Genomic DNA, 19,462 nt, shown 5'->3' on the forward strand with positions numbered 1-19,462 from the left:
GTGATTTAAAGTGCACGGTAGGATGTGTGAAGGTTACATGCAAATACTATCTTATGTAGGCAAGGAGCACAGGTTGATTTTGGTATCCACAGGGTGCCTTAAAGGCTAGGTCTCCTACAAATTCTTACATGGGCCAAGAGGAAATGTTAGCAATTTGGAGAAATACACTTAAAGGTTCTGAAAAGATCTTCTCCAACCATCAGGTCTGCCTCACCTTTCTGCCCTGAGTCATGCTAGGGTGGAGTGAGGGAGTCTGTTTTAACTAGCCCTCCGGAAAGTTCTGACAGAACTTCAAGTTTGCCAATTGTGGTTCCGGTTGGCGTGAATATTTAGTTTTAAGCAATTGGTGTTGATCACAAAGTAACATCGTACAATTTGGGAATGTAGCTACACTCTCAAGAGGGTTTCAATTTAGTAAGTAAAAAATGCGACCGAAGGGTGGGTGAGGGGGGAGTGGGAGGTGGTCACAAGCAAGCCACCCATTGCAGACTGGTCCATTCTTTCCTGTCGTGAATGGCAGAGCTGCAGGCTCCAGCACTGTCTGCTCCCTTCCTGCCCAGTGACCACTCTGGGCATCCCCAACCCTGTTTGCAGCCAAAGGGGAGAAGAGGTTCTCCGCTCCAGCAGATGGCTCTAGATGGCCTCCTCCTGTAGACACTGAGGGTTTGTTGGGGGGTGAGGTCCATTGTTTGAAGGCCGTTGACAGTCGCTCCGAGGTAGTGTCTTCACCTCTAGCCACCCAGGATGCGTGGCTAAAGCCCAATGATGTCCCTAACCACACTTCCCAGCCTCTTCGGGCTCAGACCTGGGCTCCTCTTGGGTCCCTGAGGGTGCGCCCGGGCGCAGCGGCCTGCGGGACTCCCGTGCACTCCGGGTCCCCATTCCCCTCACCCCCTTTCTCGGCCAAGCTTCGAATCCGAGGAACTGGGGGCGGGACAGTGCCCCAGGGGCTGGGCCGGGCGTGGTGGCCCCCGAGGCCCTCGCGGGTGGGGCGAGCCCCTTCGAGACACCGCCCTCCCCGGGCAGCCAATGGAGGTGGAGGTGCCGCGCTGGGATTGGAGCCGGCGCGGGACTGGCCAGCGCGGGGGCCGGGACGAGGGGCGGGCGAGGCGAGCGCTGTCAGCACGGTTATAAGGGAGGGAAAAGTTCCCTGCGCGGAGAGCCGGGCAGGCGCACGCTCGTACGGCGGCCGCAGCGGCAGGGCGGGGCCGGCAGGGCGGGCGGCGGCGGAGGAAGACCCCTGATCGCGACCTCGCCTTCCGCGGTGTCTCTCTCAGACCTCGGTCACGTTCCGGGGTCCGGAGGACTTGTGCACAGCGGCCATGGGTGGCGTCGGGGAGCCCGGCGGGGGACCAGGGCCGCGGGAGGGGCCCGCACCGCTGGGGGCGCCCCTGCCCATCTTCCGCTGGGAGCAGATCCGCCAGCACGACCTACCAGGCGACAAGTGGCTGGTCATCGAGCGCCGTGTCTACGACATCAGCCGCTGGGCACAGCGGCACCCAGGGGGCAGCCGCCTCATCGGCCACCACGGCGCCGAGGACGCCACGGTAAGCTAGCCCACAGGCAGCGGGGTGGAGCCTGGCGCTAACGGTGGGGAGGGAGACGTGGGTCACAGGCTCCTAGTCTCATTCCACCTGCGGACCTTAGTTTAGCATCCTTTCTGCTCTTTCTGACCTTTGACCCCCACGCTGTGGCTCCAGAGTTGAGATGGAGCCAAGGCTAAGGAGGTCTCTTTCTTGCATGGAGGGCTTGCTGTTGGGTCAGTCTGTGCAATAGGTCTCTCTCAGAGAGGAATAAGCCCACTGAGGTGGGTGTGCCCTGAGGGGTAGATCCCACCCTAGGTAAGGACCCTCACTGTTGTACTGAGGGTGTCATCTCTGCTGTGAGTCTCTCAGACTAGTACCTGGTGCTTCCAAGTGCAAGGGGCAGGGCTGGGTCCCTAGCGACAGGGGTATGCCATCAGAGACTGGGGGGCTGGGCAGCAGAGCTTGGGCAGGCCCTGGAGGTCTGTGGCTTATCCAGCACTTGTGTAGACTGTTGTGAGGGCCAGTGACTCACCTCTGCTGGGCTGGCAGCTGCACGTGGGAAGACTTTGCCAGGCTGGGTGGGCCTCCACGGGAAGCACAGTCACCCCAGGCACAGGCTGGCCCCTGGGGACGCTGGCTTCCCATTCTCAGTCCACGTCTAGACAAGGAGGGATGTGGCTGGCCTGAAGGACTATCTGGCTAGAGCCCAGGGGTGAAGCAATTTCCCAGACCCTTTCTCCCTCAGTCACCCTATGTGGACAAAGGTTGAGGCCATGACGCTCTGCCTCCCATTGTCCAGAACTGTAGGTTAGTCACAATGGGTACCAGGAAGATCTTCAAGATAGGAGGGAATGAATTCCTAATGGAAGAACTTGGTGGCACCAGGAGATTCTGCCCTGTCCCAGAACTGTCACTGTCCTTCTCCTCCTCCATTCACTCCAAGCAACCGAGAAGCATGGGAATGCGAAGGTTCCTGAAAATCATCAACCTTGGGTCACTGTGTGTGTGTGTGTGTGTGTGTGTGTGTGTGTGTGTAATCATCAACTTTAGGCCAGTGTGTGTGTGTGTGTGTGTGTGTGTGTGTGTGTGTGTGTGTACCTGCCTTTCTACCAGGGCATGGTGGGCATGAGGTACCAAGGCCCCTCCCACAGAGCCCTGGCAACCCTGTGAGAATCACGTTATAGCCTAGCACAGGATGCTGGGCAGGAGAGGAGAAGGCCCGCAGAGAACATGAACCAATTGCTCTTTCCTGCTCAGGGCCAGGCCTGTGCAGGGTGCCCTCCTACACGGGGTTCCTAACTTCATATTTAACTCAGTGCCGTGAGACCTCCGCCAAATGGTTTTGCTGTAGCCACTGTTTTGAGTCATAGCCAGTAAGGTCTGCTAGGAAAACATCTCTCTGCATTTTGTGTCAGGGTTCTGGCTCTGCCATCGAAGGCCCTGAGAGGGGTTCCTCTGCACTTCAGTTTCCTCACTGGTCAAGTGGGGAGAGCTGGACCATATGGCAAGCCAGCCAAGGGCAGGAACATACCTTTTCAACCACACTGCTACGTCACAGTTGTATGTTCAGTAACTGCTCTTGCATGCGTGCGTGCATGCGTGCGTGCGTGCGTGCGTGTGTGTGTGTGTGTGTGTGTGTGTGCAAGCTAGAGGGTGCAGTGGGACCATCCCAGAATTCCCAAGCCTTTGCTAGGTAACCTAGTCTGTCTCTGGCCCTATCTGTAATAGAGATTGCTATAGGCCCCAGACATTGGGGTGGAGTTGCCAGAAATACCTGGTATGTTCAAGTCAAGGGGTTGGGAGGGGCCTGGGCTCAGCAGACCCTAGTCTTTGTCTGTGATGGACCCACAGGGCATACCAGGGGTTGGACTGGTCCAGTGCCGTGTGATCAAGTCTAGATGCCGGTTGTCCCATCCCAGACCCTGGAACTCAGGTTGGGAGTGGGAGGCCGCTGCCCACTTGCATCAGCCCAGCCGCCCATCAGCTGTTCTCATGTCCAGGCAACAGAAGCCTTCCTGCCAGGAAATTCCCAGAGTTCTTGTGCTGTGAAGTCAGCTTGTGACCATCCTGGGATACAGAGCCTGGTGCCCTGGGGAGAACACTCTGGGCCCTAGGCCAGGTTTGCCTAAGAGTCATAGTCACCCTGAGACAAGAGGCAGCCAGAGAGTACAGCCCCTGCTGGTCAGAAATATGAGGGCCACATGCCAAGCACCTACTATGTTCTAGACTCTAAATTCAGTGCTTGTTATTGATACTATCTCTTAATCCTCAGGCTACCCCCACTAAGGCAGGTTTGCTTCTGCTGTCCCACTTTACAGGTGAGAAAACAGATGCAGAGAAACAAAGTGACTCGAAACAGTGGCAGGTGTAGGATTTGAACGCACAGCCATGCTCTTCCCCCTCTGTGGTTTCTCCATGATGGAGTCCCCTAAATCTACCCATGAGTACCTCCTATGCCCACCCCCCAGTCTCTGCAGATGCAGCTGTGAATAAAACATTTGCAGGGAAGAAGTGTCCAGCAGATGGATCAGCTAGAGCAAAGACTTAGAGGTGGGACCATACCACCCATCCCTAAGGAACACAACGTGGCTACAAGAGAGCAGTCATGGGGACGGGGAGTCAAAAGGCAGACATGCCTGGCTCACTAGATATTTTTGTCCTTAAAAGGACTTTGGTTTATTCTAAAGAAGGAGGAGATCCAGGGAGGGCAGAGCATGGAAACCAAAGGGGTCTGCTGTATGTTTAAAAGGATCTCCAAAGCGGGGGATGGAGCTTAGCTGGCAGACTGTTTGCCTAGTATTTGTGATGCCTAAGAATCCATCCCTAGCACTGCATAAACTTGGTCGTGGTGGCTTCCACCTGTAACCCCAGCATTCATGAGGCAGAGACAAAGGACTTGGAGTTCAAAGTCACTCCCAGGTATGAGGCAAGTTAGAGCCTAATCTGGAATACAGGAAACCTTGTCTCCAAATAAAAGGATCCTTGTGGTTAGAGAAATGCTCAGTGGTGAAGAGTGCATGCTTCTCTTGCAGAGGACCTGAGTTCCATTCCCAGCACCCACATTGGGTGGCTCACAGCCCCTTGTAACTCCAGCTGCAGGAGAGCCAACGTCTCTGGCCTCTGTGTGTACTGTCATTCATGTATACATACTCCCCCACAAACACACACACACACATGCATATAATTAAAAATAAACAAAATAAAATCATCTTCTAGAAGGGCAAACGCTTGGATGTCAAGGTAAGCAAAATGGAGACCTGCTCTCTCTTTGGGGATGGCATTCAGAACAAGTGACTGTGTAATTGGGCTCCAAAGTGTGAATGTGGCAGGTCAGAGATATGTGGATACTAGTAGGGGCCATTGGAATCAGCTCTGTTAGATGAGGATATGGCTCAGTGGTAGAATGCTGGCTGAGCATGCCCAAGGTCATGAGTTCAATCCCCAGCAGTGGAAGTTTAAAGAAAAAAGTGAGGCAAAGCAAATAGAGTCCAACATTGTGGTACAGGCCTGCAATCCCAGCTCTTGGGAGGTGGAAGCAGGACCGTGAGGAGTTGAGTATCATCCTCAGTTACGTTGAGTTCGAAGCCATCTGGGACTACATTAGATCCTGTTTTGATAAAACAGAACAAAAAAAAAAATGCCCAAATTATCTCTGTCTTATTTTTAGAGAAGGAGCTGACCTGTCCTCACACTTGACTCTATTTCCCCTTCAGTGTGGCAGGGATAAGATTGCTTTCAGTTTGGGTTCACTGTGGGAATGGTGCTGGGCACCTGGGTGACTGGTTACCACAGGCAATGAAACCCTGAACTCCACTGGTGTTGTTATGGGGAAGGTGAGGAATTTCTCAGCAGTCCTCAGTGCCCCTTAGGCTGAAGCACTGTCAGCCCTAGGAGAATTCCAAGTCTAGCAGACCTGAGACATCTGGCATCCACCTTCTTGTGGCCTCTTGGGAATAATGAGCCAAAAGTAGGGTCACTAGTGCCGCCATCAGAGGCTCTGCTGGTAGTTTCAGCCGACAGTTATTGACTAGGCTGTCTTCTGAGAATTTTAGATGTAGTAGTTTACTTACTTCTAACAACCCTGTGAGGTTGGGTCCTGTCTGTTGTATAGATAAAGAGACTTGAGCAGACAATGAGCGATGTCATGGTACCCCAAAACAACAAAGCCTTCATCCCTGGGTTTGGGAGGAAGAGTCTGTGTCTGGATGGGAGCTGAGAGGGATTAGGATTATGACCGGGAAGCTCTGAGGTCTTGTGAGGGCAGGATGGCCTCAACCACCCAGAACCAATGCCCACACCTTGTTCCCACCAACCACGCTGGCTGCTTTGAAAGTCTACTTCAGCGAGTAGTCATTTTGTGGGGCCTGAGTGGGCATTTGTTTGTTTTGTATTGAGACAGGATTTCTAGGCTGGCCTAGAACTCATTATATAACCCAAGCTGGCCTCAAACTCACAAAGATCAATCACCATCTCCCTCCTGAGTACTGAGATTACAGGTGCAAGCGGCCACACCTGACTCTGGGGGGCTTTACAGGTGTCTTCTGCAGGCTGAAGTGCCCACCCCCTCCCCGTGAGGAGGAGTCAGGATTGTGTGACTGGCCGGAATGCAGTGTGCAGAGGTGGGAATGATGGTGACCTCAGAATATCAGGCAGCCTTCCCCCTTCCTTCCTGAGAGGGAAGGCTTCCCTTGGCTGCCTTTGGGTTTCTGATAAAAGAGCCAGGCTCCAGTGGTAAAGCCAGAGTTCAGTGGTAAAGAGAGGACCACGTGCCAGAAAGCCTGGGTCATTTTCAGGTATTTGCTGAGACAGCAACATCTCTGAGGCCAAGGGTCCTGGCTAGCAGACGATCAACTGTGTGTCCCCACCCTTCTCCAGGATACCAGGGATGCTGAGGGGTCTGGGGGCAGCTTCCCTTGAGCTGGGCTTCGCTGCACAGGCTAGAGCCGTATGTACTGGTTACAGAGCTGTGTCCTTGCCTCAGTCTCTCCATCTGTAAGGGGGGTTACTGATCATCTTTTCTCACTGCACCTCTTGAAAGCAGTGTTGGGGAGAGGGTGGTAAGGAGCAATTAAGTGCAGAGCCTTAGTCCCTCCCGCCTGTCCTCCATCTGGAAGGCAAGAGACGCAGGGGTGTGTCCTTGGAGACCCTATGCCCACCTCTGGCAAAAGTGTAAATAGGCAGCAAGTGCAGACTCAGATCACCAGAGCTTCAACAGCCCTCCCTGCTCCCCCACCTCCCTGGCTGATCTGGAACATTCTCCAATCTTTGGCCAGAGACCAGAACTTCTTCCCTCCCTTTGGTGCTTGGAGTAGAAGGAGGTTGTATCCCCCAGCCCCCACCCTGCCTGTTCCTTAGCCTGAGACTCAATTAGGTCTTGCCCAAACATATCATATTTTCACTGCCCTACTCATCCCTGCATCCCAGGGCTCTCAGCAGCATGTGCACAGCAGAAACACACAGCATGTGTTACCCTGGGGCACAGAAGAAAGCTGGGAAACGGGGCTCCTGTTGTCTATTAGGCCCTTCTAAGTGCTTGGCCCACCAGCTCAGTCCTTCGTGCAGCCTGTGAGGTGTGCGTTAATGTTCCCATCTTATTGAGAAGAGGGAAGAGGGGGCAGGCCCGTCTGGGGCTCCTACATGGAATCACAGGTTCCATCTCTGCAGGAAGGCTGCCTCCAGACTGTACCCCACCTCCCCAGCCCCCAGTCAGCTGCTACGTGGAGCTTATAGTGAGGCTGGGGTCAGAGCGGGGGCTCTGATTGTCCAGACTCTGAGGTTTCCATATTCTGAGGGTGTGTGGACATTATAGAGAACAGACTCAAGTTCAAACCCCAGCTCTGCCACTACACGTTCTTCTCCTGGGACAGGTGCCTCGAGGGGGAAAAAAACAAAAAACAAAAAAAAAAAAACCGCTTCACAACCCTGCCCTGGGAGGTGGGGAAGGCACTTATAAACTTGCCCCAAACCAGGTATATCTGTAAACACAGTCTGCAGGGGGCACCGGGAACTTAGGTTTGCTATGCTTTTTTTTTTTTTAATTTTTTTTTCAGATTAAAACAAATTATATGAGTTTTTTTCCTGCATGTACATTGTGCATCACAAGTGTGCCTGGTGCTCACAGAGATCAGAAGGTGTCAAATTCCCTGGAACTAAAGTTACTAATGCTTGGGAGCCACCATGTAGGTACTAGAAACTGAACCTGGGTCAGTTTTGCAGACAAAACCAGCCAGTGTTCCTAACCACTGAGCAACCTCTCTATCCCCCATGGCATACCTTTTGATTCCATATGACCTATGCTAGAGTTCCAGGAAGTCCCTTGCTGGTACTCAAAGTCCAGGGACCCACCTTGTGAGTGTTCTCTGAAAATGCACAGGCCCCATGGTGCTCACTTTGTCCTAAGGCTTGAGCCTTCTGTCCAAGGGCCTAGGGCTACCTGCCTGTCAGCTTCCTGCCAGCTGGAGCCTTGATCTCCCCACTGTGAAAATTTCTGACCTGGTCCCAAGGAGATTCACACCTTCCCTATCTCTGACTGGAAGACCCTTGGGTGAGCCTGGTTCTGCTCATCTCCCTACATTGCACACCTGTACAGGGCTGTGTCTATCTGGTGTTCATGTCGACTATGGCCCTAGGCACATTTCTAAGAGTCTGAATCTTGCTTGTTGAAGTGGTGGCTGTTGGGGGGGAGGCAGAGAGGAGAGAGTATCAGTCTGTCTGTCTGTCTATCTGTCTGTCTTTCCATGCCCCAGGCACTGTGCTCAGGTAGGCAAGTTTGAAATCACCATGAGCTTTAGGGAATTCTGGCACTTGCTGCAGCATGGATGAACCTTGAGGGTATTATGCTATGTGAAATAGGTTAATTACAAAGGGACAAATGCTATAGGACTCCGATTAAGTGAGGCTCCTGGAATAAGGCTAGCGCCATAAGAACAGAGTAGAATGGTGTGCTCGGGGCTGTGGAAGGAGAATGAATTGAAAGGGTGTAGCCTTTCATCTGGGGAAAAGGAGAGATTCTGGAGACAGATGGTCACACATCAGCATGAAGGTTCTCGAAACCACTGGATATTTTATAGATAATATAAGGCTGGGGATGTAGCTCAGTTGGTAGCATGTTGCCTAGCACCCACAGAATCCTTGGGTTCAATCCCTAGTAATGCACAAACCAGAAGCTTCCTGTGGGACCCCATTCTCCTGTGTCCCTGTCCCTTCCTCATCTCCAGAGGAAATGAGAACTATGCTTTTATAACGCCCACTGCTGGATCATCCAGCCTAGGGTATTTTAGAAGCCACAGCCTCCTAACTCGGCAGTCCCTAGCTGTCAGTGACCCCTAGGGTAGACTCTGGATGTGGTCTCTAACAGAGTCTCCTTCTTCCAAGGACTCTTCAGAAATGTCCTGCCAGTAAGTGTAGGGACTCCAGTCATTTTCAACTTCATTTTGAAAATTTAAATTTATTTTATATCTTTACATGTGTGCGCGGGTGCTGTGTGCACATGGGTTTGAGTGCCCACATGCATGTGGAAGCCAGAGGAGGGCGTCCTGCTCTATCACTCCCTACCTCCCCCTCCCCCACCGCCGCCCTGAGACAGACTCTCTCACTGAACCTGGAGCCACACTGGTAGCCAGCAAGGTCCAGCAATCCTCCTGTCTCTCCCCTCCCCCACTTCCCACCACAGTGCTGGGGTTACAGACTCACAGAGGTATGCCCAGATTTCAACGTGGGTGATCTGGATTTGAACTCAGGTCATCATGCTTTTATGGCAAGTGCTCTTCCCACTGAGCCATCTCCCCAGCTTTTTATTTTTGATAAACACTTAATAAGGCCCCTGTTCTTGGGGCCAGTGGGCTATTTCAACACCTGTGTACAATGTACAATGATTAGAGTAATTAGCTTGGTGATACAGTGGGGTGACTGTAGTTAACAATGTCATTTCTGTTTCAACCTACACAAGCTGGTAGACTTGGACAACAGGAGGCCCCTGTTCTTTGTCAGACTTCTGCAAAGGTGTTTCCTTTTAGCATCTTGGAAGGGCCTCAGTCCCCTTTTCCCAGGGCCATGGGGACAATGGCCCTCTCTGCTTCTGAAATTGCAACGGTAAAAATCACTTGGCCACCTGCGACCAATAAATGGGCTGGATGCGATATCCTAAGCAAACAGTGGATGGGTTGAGTAAACAAGAGCAGGGCTGAGGCAGGAAGGATGCGGCAACCCAGCCATCTTTCTTCTTATCATCTGTCATACCTCCCACTTTTGTCTTTTTTCTGGGTTGCTCCTTACCCCTGCCCTAGTTATTAAAGAAAGACACAGGAGTGTCGTCAGCCTTTTCTGTCCTTAAAATTATACTATCTACTGGGAATGTAGCTCAGTTGGTAGAGTGCTTACCTATCATGCATGCAGAGAGCCCCTGAGTTCAATTCTCAGCACTCATGGGAGCTGGGAAGGCATGGGGGTGCCTGCTTGTAGTTCCACCACTAGGGAGGTTGAGGCAAGAGGATCAATCCAAGGTCATTCTCTCTTGGGCTGTGTAGCAACTTTGAGGCCAGCCAGGGCTACACGAGACCATGTCTCCAAAAAGAAAATAATAGTCAAATAAGTTTAACTGCTCAAATATCTTCCTTGCATGTGGCCAAGCACTCAATGTGTATGGCCCACCATGGACTTGCCCAAGTGGTCCAGGAGTCTTCAATGACACGTCTCCCCACACACATTTTACCCATGTTGTATTGGTAAGAATTGGATAAATTTAACATTTGTGAGCCAAATCTTTTCTTATATGCAGTAGGAAATACTGTAGTACACAGGAAGCTTTTTGGAAGGGCTAAGCCTTTTCATGGATGGACTCAGTCTGTCTGGGCTTCTTTCAGGCATGTTCGGAGGGGAACCTTGTGCTGGATGAAGCAGATGGGGCATGGCAAGTGGCTGTTAAATAGGGCACCTGGGGAAGAGTAGGGAGAGCTGATAGGTAAGGTTAACCCTCCTGGTCTTTTGTCTATGACTGTCCAACATCTAGCTGACTTTCTGTCTGTCTCTCTGTTCATCAATAGTCCTTTCTATCTGTTAGTTTTAAAAATTAGATTTATTCGCCGGGCGGTGGTGATGCACGCCTGTAATCCCAGAACTCGGGAAGCAGAGGCAGGTGGATCTCTGTGAGTTTGAGGTCAGCCTGGTCTACAGAGCTAGTCCAGGACAGGCTCCAAAGCTACAGAGAAACCCTGTCTTGAAAAACAAAACAAAACAAAAATTAGATTTATTCGATTTTTGTATGTGTGAGTGTTGACCCTGCCTATATTTACATGTAACACATGCATGCTTAGTGTCGCAGAGATAAGAAGAGGACATTGGATCCCCTGAAACTGGAATTACGGATGGTTGTGAACCAGCACATGGATGCTGGGAATCTAACCCAGGTCCTCTGCAAGAGCAACAAGTGTTCTTAACCATTGTGCCACCCCTCCAGCATTGCAACAGCCTTCCCATTCTGTTTCTGTGGTTCTTCCTGGGTACTACATGAGCTAGCTGTCTATTCACTTGACTGTTCTCCTTTCAGGATGCCTTCCATGCCTTCCATCAGGATCTCCGTTATGTGCGCAAGTTCCTGAAGCCCCTGCTGATTGGAGAGCTAGCCCCAGAGGAGCCCAGCCAGGATGGCGCTCAGAATGTGAGGGAACAGCTGGAGGCCTTAGGGGCATTGCCTGTTGCCAGTAGCAGGTTGTTCTGTATTACTCCTGGGGGATGGAGGGTAGGGGCTGGGTCTGTGTCCCCTTTGGGGCCACGTCAAAGGCGGAAGTCATAGCAATGTCCTGTAGAAGTAAGGATTCCAGATCTGATTTAGCTAGAAACTTGCTGTGGGTCTCTGGGTGAGGCCTCTTTCCGGCCCACCCCACCCCACTCCCCTGAAAGTTCTACAGTGAAGATGTTTTTGAGTCCTAAAGGGGTCAGGAAGAAACTTAGCTAGTAGCTAGTTCCCCAGCTCACACCCTGGCTAGTGTTCTCATTCTGTCTCTATCCATCACCTTTGCTGACACCTGGACCCAGCAATGGGAAGTGGGATGGCTTGAGACGCAATGGGAAGTTTCTGGGGAATCTGGCAATCCCTGTCCTCATCTGCTGGACCACTCTCCTACCACAGACCCAGCTGATGGAGGACTTCCGAGCCTTGCGCCAGGCCGCTGAGGACATGAAGCTGTTCGAAGCCGACCACACTTTCTTTGCACTCCTGCTGGGCCACATCCTGGCTATGGAGTTGCTGGCCTGGCTTATCATCTACCTCTTGGGCCCTGGCTGGGTGTCCAGCATCCTTGCTGCCCTAATCCTGGCCATCTCTCAGGTAACCCCAAGACTACATAGCAGATATGGAGTCCAGCACATGTGTAAACTCAGGACAGTTTTTTTATGTACGAAAGAAAGAGTGGATGGATGGGTGGATGGATGGGTAAGTGAAATGCCAGAGGCTCTTAAGATGTGCCAGATCCAGAATGTCACAGTCCTATCTATGCATGGCAAGACTTGTGTAGGTGAAGAAAAGGAGGATCCTTTTCTGCCTAATGTGAAGGTCATGGCTAACACTCCAGTGACAGGAAAACAGACTAGCAGGAGAAAAACCTAGAAAAATTTATCTGGTCGTAGTCTTATGTGACCAAGGAGACTTCAGGTTAAAGAACAAAAGACTAGAGTGAACTAGCCATTTTTTTTTTTTTTTTTGACATGTAGGTTCTATGAAGCAGGCACAGCCTATAGGAATGGGATCAGACACAGGAGGTCTGAGCCAGTGGAAACAGACTGGCTCAGAAACCCCACAAGGCCTGTCTGCTCTGATTTTTCTTGGCCTCTTCCTGAGGCATTCTTTCCTCCCAGGTCTGGGATGGAATGCTTTTTGAAACAGGGGTCTTACAAGTTCTTATTGGATGAGGTAGCCCTTCTGTAATATTGGCACCAAGGCAAAAGGACATTTCAGGCTTTGGAGAAGAGCGCCCTTGTGCCTATGGCTTGTCCCAGGTAGGGTAGAGAATTCTAGGTTCTAGAATTTGCCTTGGGGGATGCAGGGAAGTAGGAGACAGGAAGCTATGAGAAGAACAGGAAGTTTGCTTCTGAAGCCTGACATTTGCATGCACGCACACCATCAAACTCAGGCGCATTGGTTCAGTGGAGCATCAGTAGTAGGTGGAGCATCAGCAGTGGGTGGAGCATCAGCAGTGGGTGGAGCATCAGCAGTGGGTGGAGCATCAGCAGTGGGTGGAGCATCAGCAGTGGGTGGAGCATCAGCAGTGGGTGGACCCAAGCACCAGAAGGGCCCAGGTAGCCTCCTCCATCGCTACTGGATTCCTCCTCCACTCTTGACCTACCCCTCTCCCTAGGCCCAGTGCTGGTGTCTGCAACATGATCTAGGCCATGCCTCCATCTTCGCTAAGTCCAGGTGGAACCATGTGGCCCAGCAGTTCGTGATGGGGCAGTTGAAAGTGAGTGTGGATCTGGGTGGGCCTCCAGGTATAGAATTGGGGCTCTAGGCTGGGTCTGCTCAAGTGTGTGGGTACCAAGTAGGGGCACAGCCTGAGTCTACCCCTGAAGTCCCTTCTCTCCACAGGGCTTCTCTGCCCATTGGTGGAATTTCCGCCACTTCCAGCACCATGCCAAGCCCAACATCTTCCACAAGGACCCAGATGTGACTGTGGCGCCTGTCTTCCTCCTCGGGGAGTCATCTGTGGAGGTGGGTGGGATGGGACATGGACACTCAGGACAGGACCACAGCTAAGGGGACCTGGCAGGGACTGAGCCCCCATGCTTGCCCCCTAGCTTAGCCTGCATTCTAGCTCTAGGTCCAGTCCTTCCCCCTTCTCCTAGCCACCTGGGGATGAGTGGCCCAGTGGCTAGAATCTAGAGTTGCCTTTGACCTTGGCCTCAGCCAGCCCCTGATCTTGGCCTGGAGAGCTGTTCTCCTCAGCCGACGCCTGTCTCCACAGTATGGCAAGAAGAAACGGAGGTACCTGCCTTACAACCACCAGCATCTGTACTTCTTCCTGAGTGAGTACATGCTGGCCCTTTTGGGGGTGAGGATGTGGTGGGGCCGACCCTCTGCTCTGGCTATCCTCACTCTTTCCCACCCTCCCCAGAGTCCGTCTGCCCCCCCAAGTCAGGGTTGTCTGGAGCCCTAGAGTGTTCTGTAATTGCCTCTGCAAACGGGGACAGGGGAGAGTCAAGGGCAGAGATGTGTGAGGCTGGCTCCTAACCTACACAAGGGACAAGGGAGTTGGGGGACAGGACAAGAGCCAGCCGCCAAGAGACTGAGTACTGTCTGGGCCCTGGGAGAACTGGGAGGTCATTTCAGCGGATAGGTCCACATTTACATCCTATGGGTGTTCCTGGAGGAAGAGCCTTTTCTCTCCTCTGCCCACTTCACCAGGGTACCCCACCCCTGTTACTGCATGCCCTTGTGCTCCCTTCTTGCAGTTGGCCCACCGCTGCTTACCTTGGTGAACTTTGAGGTTGAAAATCTGGCATACATGCTGGTGTGCATGCAATGGACGGTGAGTGGCGCTGCTCGGGACCACAAGCATATGGCCCTTCTGGGAGAGGGCTTCAGGGGACAGCACTGTCCATCCCGGAGTGTGAATGCGCGTATGTGTGTATGCAAGAAGAGAGCATGCACACTTTGGGTCTCTTCTGTAAAGGAGCTCCCCCTAGGTGGGGAGAATCCCTGGACTGACTGCCAGGCATTTGTATCCCGGGCACGGGCTGCCCTAATGTACCCTTCAGGGTCACCACCATGGGCGGCCCTAACTGACGACAAGGCAGGTACCCTGTCCTTTTACTCAGCCATGAAGGCAGAAGCCCAGTGAGGGGCAGTGGCCTGTCTGGAGCCCAAAGCAAAGGAAAGAGAGAGTTGAATGACCCCAGCCCTCCCTCCTGCCTCCCGATTGCCTCCAATCCATGGAGGCCGCTCGGCACGGCCTCTGTCGTCCTCACAGGACTTGCTGTGGGCTGCCAGCTTCTACTCCCGCTTCTTCTTGTCCTACGCTCCGTTCTATGGCGCAACTGGGACACTGCTGCTCTTCGTTGCTGTCAGGTATGGCCAGATCCAGAGTGACAGGGAGTGGGGAGGTCTCACACAGGTGGCGGGGGACCCTGACCACAGCCACCCAGCCTAGCCTGTTGTCCCTCTGCAGGACGGGGGCCAGTAGCACCTCTTCAGGTGGCTGTTGGGATAATCAAATACTAGCAAGGTGGCCAGACCCTGGGGCTGGCGGGTCTGAGGAGAGCACAGCTTGGCTCGGTCATGGCTCTGAGGGTGGCTTTCAGCCTCACTGGGGACACTGCTCTGTAAGTTTCTTTCAATGTCAAGGCGGAAGCAACTAGACAACTCTGTCGTACAGACAGGGAAGTTGGGACCCAGGTCAGGGTTCAGCTGTATGTATGCCAGCCTCCACTCTGAGCTGGATATAGGACAGTACCAAAGCCTCCCTCACAGGGTCCTGGAGAGCCACTGGTTTGTGTGGATCACACAGATGAACCACATCCCCAAGGAGATTGGCCATGAGAAGCACCGGGACTGGGCTAGCTCTCAGGTAGGTACTGGGGAGCCTGGTGGGAGGATATGCCAGCTGGGGAGTCATGGACTGGGAGGGATCAGGCCTTGCCGAGGTTGCCAGGCGGTGGGGTCGAGGTTCTGAGTCAGCTCCCCTCACTTGGACCCCTCCTTCCCCTGGCAGCTGGCAGCCACCTGCAATGTGGAACCTTCTCTCTTCATTGACTGGTTCAGTGGGCACCTCAATTTCCAGATTGAACACCAGTAAGTGTGGCCTGTAGGGCTCACTGGGTTCAGGGTGAGGCCAAAACCGGGGCCCAGGACTCATCTCTGTGAGATCCCTGGAAGATGTGGCCTGGAAGGTGAGGAGTAGGCGGGCTCCCTCTGGCAGCCCCCTACTCAATCTGGCCTGCCCTCCCAGCCTCTTTCCCACGATGCCAAGGCACAACTACCGCAGGGTGGCCCCCCTGGTCAAGGCGTTCTGCACCAAGCATGGCCTACACTACGAGGTGAAACCCTTCCTCACTGCCCTGGTGGATATCATCGGGTAAGGCTGCACTGGGCCCCTCAGGTTACATGCACTAGTCTTTCCCAAGGCTCCATGCTCACTCCAGACATGGTCAGCATCTTCCGAGCACCTGGCCCTCAGAGAGGGCCCTTCCTAAGAACTGGCTCTCTAGACCTTTCCTGATCAGCCAGTGTTCTCCTTTTCCCCCAGAGTGGAAGACTCATGGAACCCTACAAATGTGGCAGCGAGTCAGACAGGCTGAAAGGTTTCTGCCTCCTGGGAAACAGAAGGGAACAAGCATTTGTAGGGCTGGGGAGATGGTTCAGTAGGCAACGTGCTTTCTGTATAAGGACAAAGATGAGGTCAGATCTCCGGCACCCATGTAAAAAGTCAGGAATGATGACACGTGCCTGTAATCCAAGCACTGGAGAGGCGGGAATGGGATCCCTGTAGAGTTTGTTGGCCAGTGAGCTCCAGTTTCAGAGAGAGGCCCTGTCCCAGAAAATAAGATTCACTCACATGTGTGCAGTTAAAGAGTACATGACAAAACTTGAGAACTATTTTAATAGCTTAACAAGAATGAAAACCTAGGGTGGAGGCGGGAGAGAGGCCATGGAGGACCAGGCAAAGGGTATAGTACTGTTTATGGCATAGCAGGTGCAAAGTGTGGAGAAGCTGCTGTGAGCAGAGGCAAGAAGCAGGGAGACAGCTGGTCACTGGGGAAGGGCACCTGGCCAAAGAGTATTCCAGAAGAGGCCCTGCAGAGACCCTCAGGCAGGAATGTGCTGATCTCTGGGTCTCTCCTCTTAGTGGAGGAGAGACCACCTGACGTCCACATCTTGCAAAGATGCTCTAAGTGGGCATGCACTCTGAGCAAAAGTGGAAGCAGAAAGAGGAAGGCCAGGCTGTTTGTATCTGTTCAGGCAGGGAAGGGGGTGGGGAGAGGGCTCAGCCCTTAGAAGCAGCCTTGGAGGAGGAAACGGAAGTTGGATTCTAGACATGCAAGCATCTCTGCATTATTCTTGTCCTGTTCTTATCTGTGGGGTCATGAGGGGGCAGGTTCTGTGTCCCACGCCTTTGGGCTGCCGAGTCCAAGAGGGAGAGGTAACAGGGAGAACCAGGTGAATGGTGGCCAGGGCCACTGAGGCCCACAACTGGATTTGGCCATCTGCCACTCACCTCCCTGTTGTAGTCCAGATTCCACTCTGGTTAATGAGTACCCGGCCCCACACAGCCGCCTGTCCCAGGGGGGATGGGAACTCACAAGGATGTCTTTACTCAACACTCCTTATGGGGCGCAGGGGGATGCTAATACCTTCCAGTTGAGTCCCTGACCCCCATCCCCAACTCTCAGGTCCCTGAAGAAGTCTGGCGACATCTGGCTGGATGCATACCTCCATCAATGAAGACCCCCTCATGGGTGGCGAAGTGGGTAAGGGTACAGACTCCAGCAGTTACCAAGCTACTGGGCAAGATTGACAGCCCTCCTCACCCCCTGCTGGGGCAGCCTGTCTGCCTGCCTGGTCCTGCTGGCTTTCCCCAGTCCTCAGCATTTTCTGTTCAAGAGCCTTATGGCCGTGGCACATGTCCAACAGGACCGGGGTGGAGGGACACACTTAAAGCTACATGGTGAACATAGCATGTTTTCCTAGAGCAAGAACTGAAGGAAAGCTTGTTATTTTTATATAAAAAGCAACCCAGACACATGGAGCCAAGTGTTGAATTTTCATGGATTTTGGAGCCAGATCTGCTTCAGACTTCCCAGAGGGGGCGTCAGAGTGTTGCGATGGGACAGAATGTAAGGAGTCCCCCTCCACCCTGGGTGCTCTGGTCGTGGAGGCAACAGCTGCTGCAGCTCGGCTCCACCTCAGGGCTTGGTCCCTTCCTGTTCTCAGCAGCACCCTGGGGTGAGTTATATACTCAAGGACCTCGGTTTGAGGGTCACATCTGCAAGTGACTCTGAGTTGTGGGATGGGAAAGCCCCCACACACACATTGGCACTGGCCTCCTCTAATCCTCCACGCAGGAGGGTCCAGTAGTGGGGAGCTCCATGCAGTAGTGGGGAGCTCTGCCAGACTTGGCATGGTACAACATTTGCAGAGCTGACTAGGCAGGGACTCAGGTGTGGCCATTCTGTCCCTAAGTCCTCAGAATCTGAGGACTGTTTCTTGAGCAGGGACTAGCTTCCCACTTGGTGTTGGGATCCCTGTCTGGATAATGGGTACAGTTGACTGTACCTATCAACTTTCGGACATCTCTAGGGGGAGATTTTACTTAATCTTGGTTCTCTGCCTGCAAAGTGCTAAGGATGTTCCCTTCTACTTATACTAAGCACCCCAGTTTGGGAAGGCATACTTCCCCTAGTGCTAAAAAAAAAAATCAAACTCAGTACTTTAGACATCCTAGGCAAGTACTCTACTACTGACCTAGAGCCAAGCTTGGTGAGAAGAAAAGAGAGGGCATGGTGTACCCTTCTGCCCCCAGCACAGACATTCCATGGCTCCAAGCTGGGCTGCAGATCTTCTTTAAAGACGTTTCAGCAGCTTTAGGCAGCAGCAAGCACAGTGGAAATACCGAGCTGGGGACTGCCCCTCCACTTTTGTCCAGCAACCCCACTGCTCCAGACTGTGCTGTCTTTGAGAGGGAAAGGCACAAACGTTGTAGTTCTGGTCACACATTTTCCTGGTCCTGCTCTGTGGAACCTGACTGTTCCAAGACCCAAAGCTCCTTAATGTTCACAGAGACCATGAGTAGTGCCTGGTTTCCTGGGTTCTTCCCCTCCGCGATGCCCTCCTAATCCACAGAGTTCCTTCCCTGCCCAGCTCAGCTCACTGTCAGTGACTGGTGGGTTCCCAGAGCCTGGACTGAGGCCTGCTTTCAGAGAGCATGACAGAGACTGGATGAGTAGCATCCTTCTCTCACCCTGGGCCAGGAGAGCACCTGATGCTCTTCCTTCATTCATATTACCTTCCAGGCCTGCAGTAGGCAATGTAAAGCTCCCTGTGACCTCATTGCCCAGGGAAGTGTCAGCAGGAGTCTCCTGGAGAAAGCTAGGGAAACAGAGGTTGGCGGCACCATCATCTGCTGGGTACCCACCTTGATCCATTCCATTTAGCTTCCACCTCCCTTTCCCTGGGATTAGGTGGATGGGGCTTGTGGAGGGCTAAGTCATGTGTCTGTGAGGACCTGAGGCTGCCTGTCCTCAGGGAAGGAATTCAAGTTCTCAAAGCCAAAGGATCACTTCCCAAGGTGATGTCCCAGGAAGGCTCTTCGCAAAAGGCTGGGCTCAGAAGTGTATTTATAAACCTTGTGCACATGATCCCATGCCCTTGGGCTAACTCCTTTGTGCCTTGAGACAAGCCCTTTGCTTTCTCTGGACTTAATTTTCCTCCTCAGTTAATATCCCCCGAAAGGTGCTTCAAAGCCCTGTATACACACTTGTAATCCAGGCTACTTAGACCAAGGCAGGAGGATCACAAGTTCAAAGGCAGCAAAGGCAAATTAATGAAATCCTGTCTCAAGATGATAATAATAACAACTCTTTTTAAGGGTCTGGGGATGTAACTCAGCAGTTAGATTGATAGCCTAGCATGTTTAGGCCCGTTCAAGCCCTAACGCTATAAAAGAAACTACTTCCTGCCTCGGAAGCAAATTTCTTATGCCCTGAGTTTGTCACACTGTCTCTCTGTACTGACTGTTCCCACTTCCAGAAGTCCCCTTTCCATCCAAATCTTGATAACCCTTGGTGCCACATAGGTATGGCCAATCCAGGAAGGGCTCTGGAGGGCATTCCCTTCACATACTGTCTGGCAGCACCTTGTCTACACACTGGCAAATGGTCAGAGTTTTCTATTGGTATCCTGAGATGCTCAGAGACATGTCCTGGTCAGAGAAATCACTAAGCCTGCAGCA

The 19,462-nt window shown here is 52.7% G+C and overlaps 1 protein-coding gene across 1 annotated transcript; it reads left to right on the forward strand.

The window, feature by feature from the left end:
- Positions 1 to 1,112: 1,112 nt before the first annotated feature.
- On the forward strand, positions 1,113 to 17,929 carry Fads3 (fatty acid desaturase 3). Its single transcript, XM_036205017.1, has 12 exons — positions 1,113 to 1,547; positions 11,071 to 11,181; positions 11,653 to 11,850; positions 12,878 to 12,979; positions 13,105 to 13,227; positions 13,481 to 13,541; positions 13,968 to 14,044; positions 14,486 to 14,583; positions 14,986 to 15,082; positions 15,227 to 15,306; positions 15,464 to 15,589; positions 16,905 to 17,929. The coding sequence occupies exons 1-12, from the start codon at positions 1,323 to 1,325 to the stop codon at positions 16,954 to 16,956; spliced, it is 1,350 nt and encodes a 449-aa protein (XP_036060910.1). The 5' UTR covers positions 1,113 to 1,322; the 3' UTR covers positions 16,957 to 17,929.
- The last annotated feature ends 1,533 nt before the right edge of the window (positions 17,930 to 19,462 follow it).

The sequence above is a fragment of the Onychomys torridus genome, chromosome 1 (assembly GCF_903995425.1).
Source record: "Onychomys torridus chromosome 1, mOncTor1.1, whole genome shotgun sequence".
Lineage (NCBI taxonomy): Eukaryota > Metazoa > Chordata > Mammalia > Rodentia > Cricetidae > Onychomys > Onychomys torridus.

Bases quoted from the DNA above. Each gene is read 5' to 3' on its own strand.
- Fads3 (XM_036205017.1), top strand. From the start codon at position 1,323: ATGGGTGGCGTCGGGGAGCCCGGCGGGGGACCAGGGCCGCGGGAGGGG. The intron at 11,851-12,877 runs GTAACCCCAAGA...CCCTCTCCCTAG, and splicing joins TAATCCTGGCCATCTCTCAG to GCCCAGTGCTGGTGTCTGCA. The intron at 13,228-13,480 runs GTGGGTGGGATG...CTGTCTCCACAG, and splicing joins TCGGGGAGTCATCTGTGGAG to TATGGCAAGAAGAAACGGAG.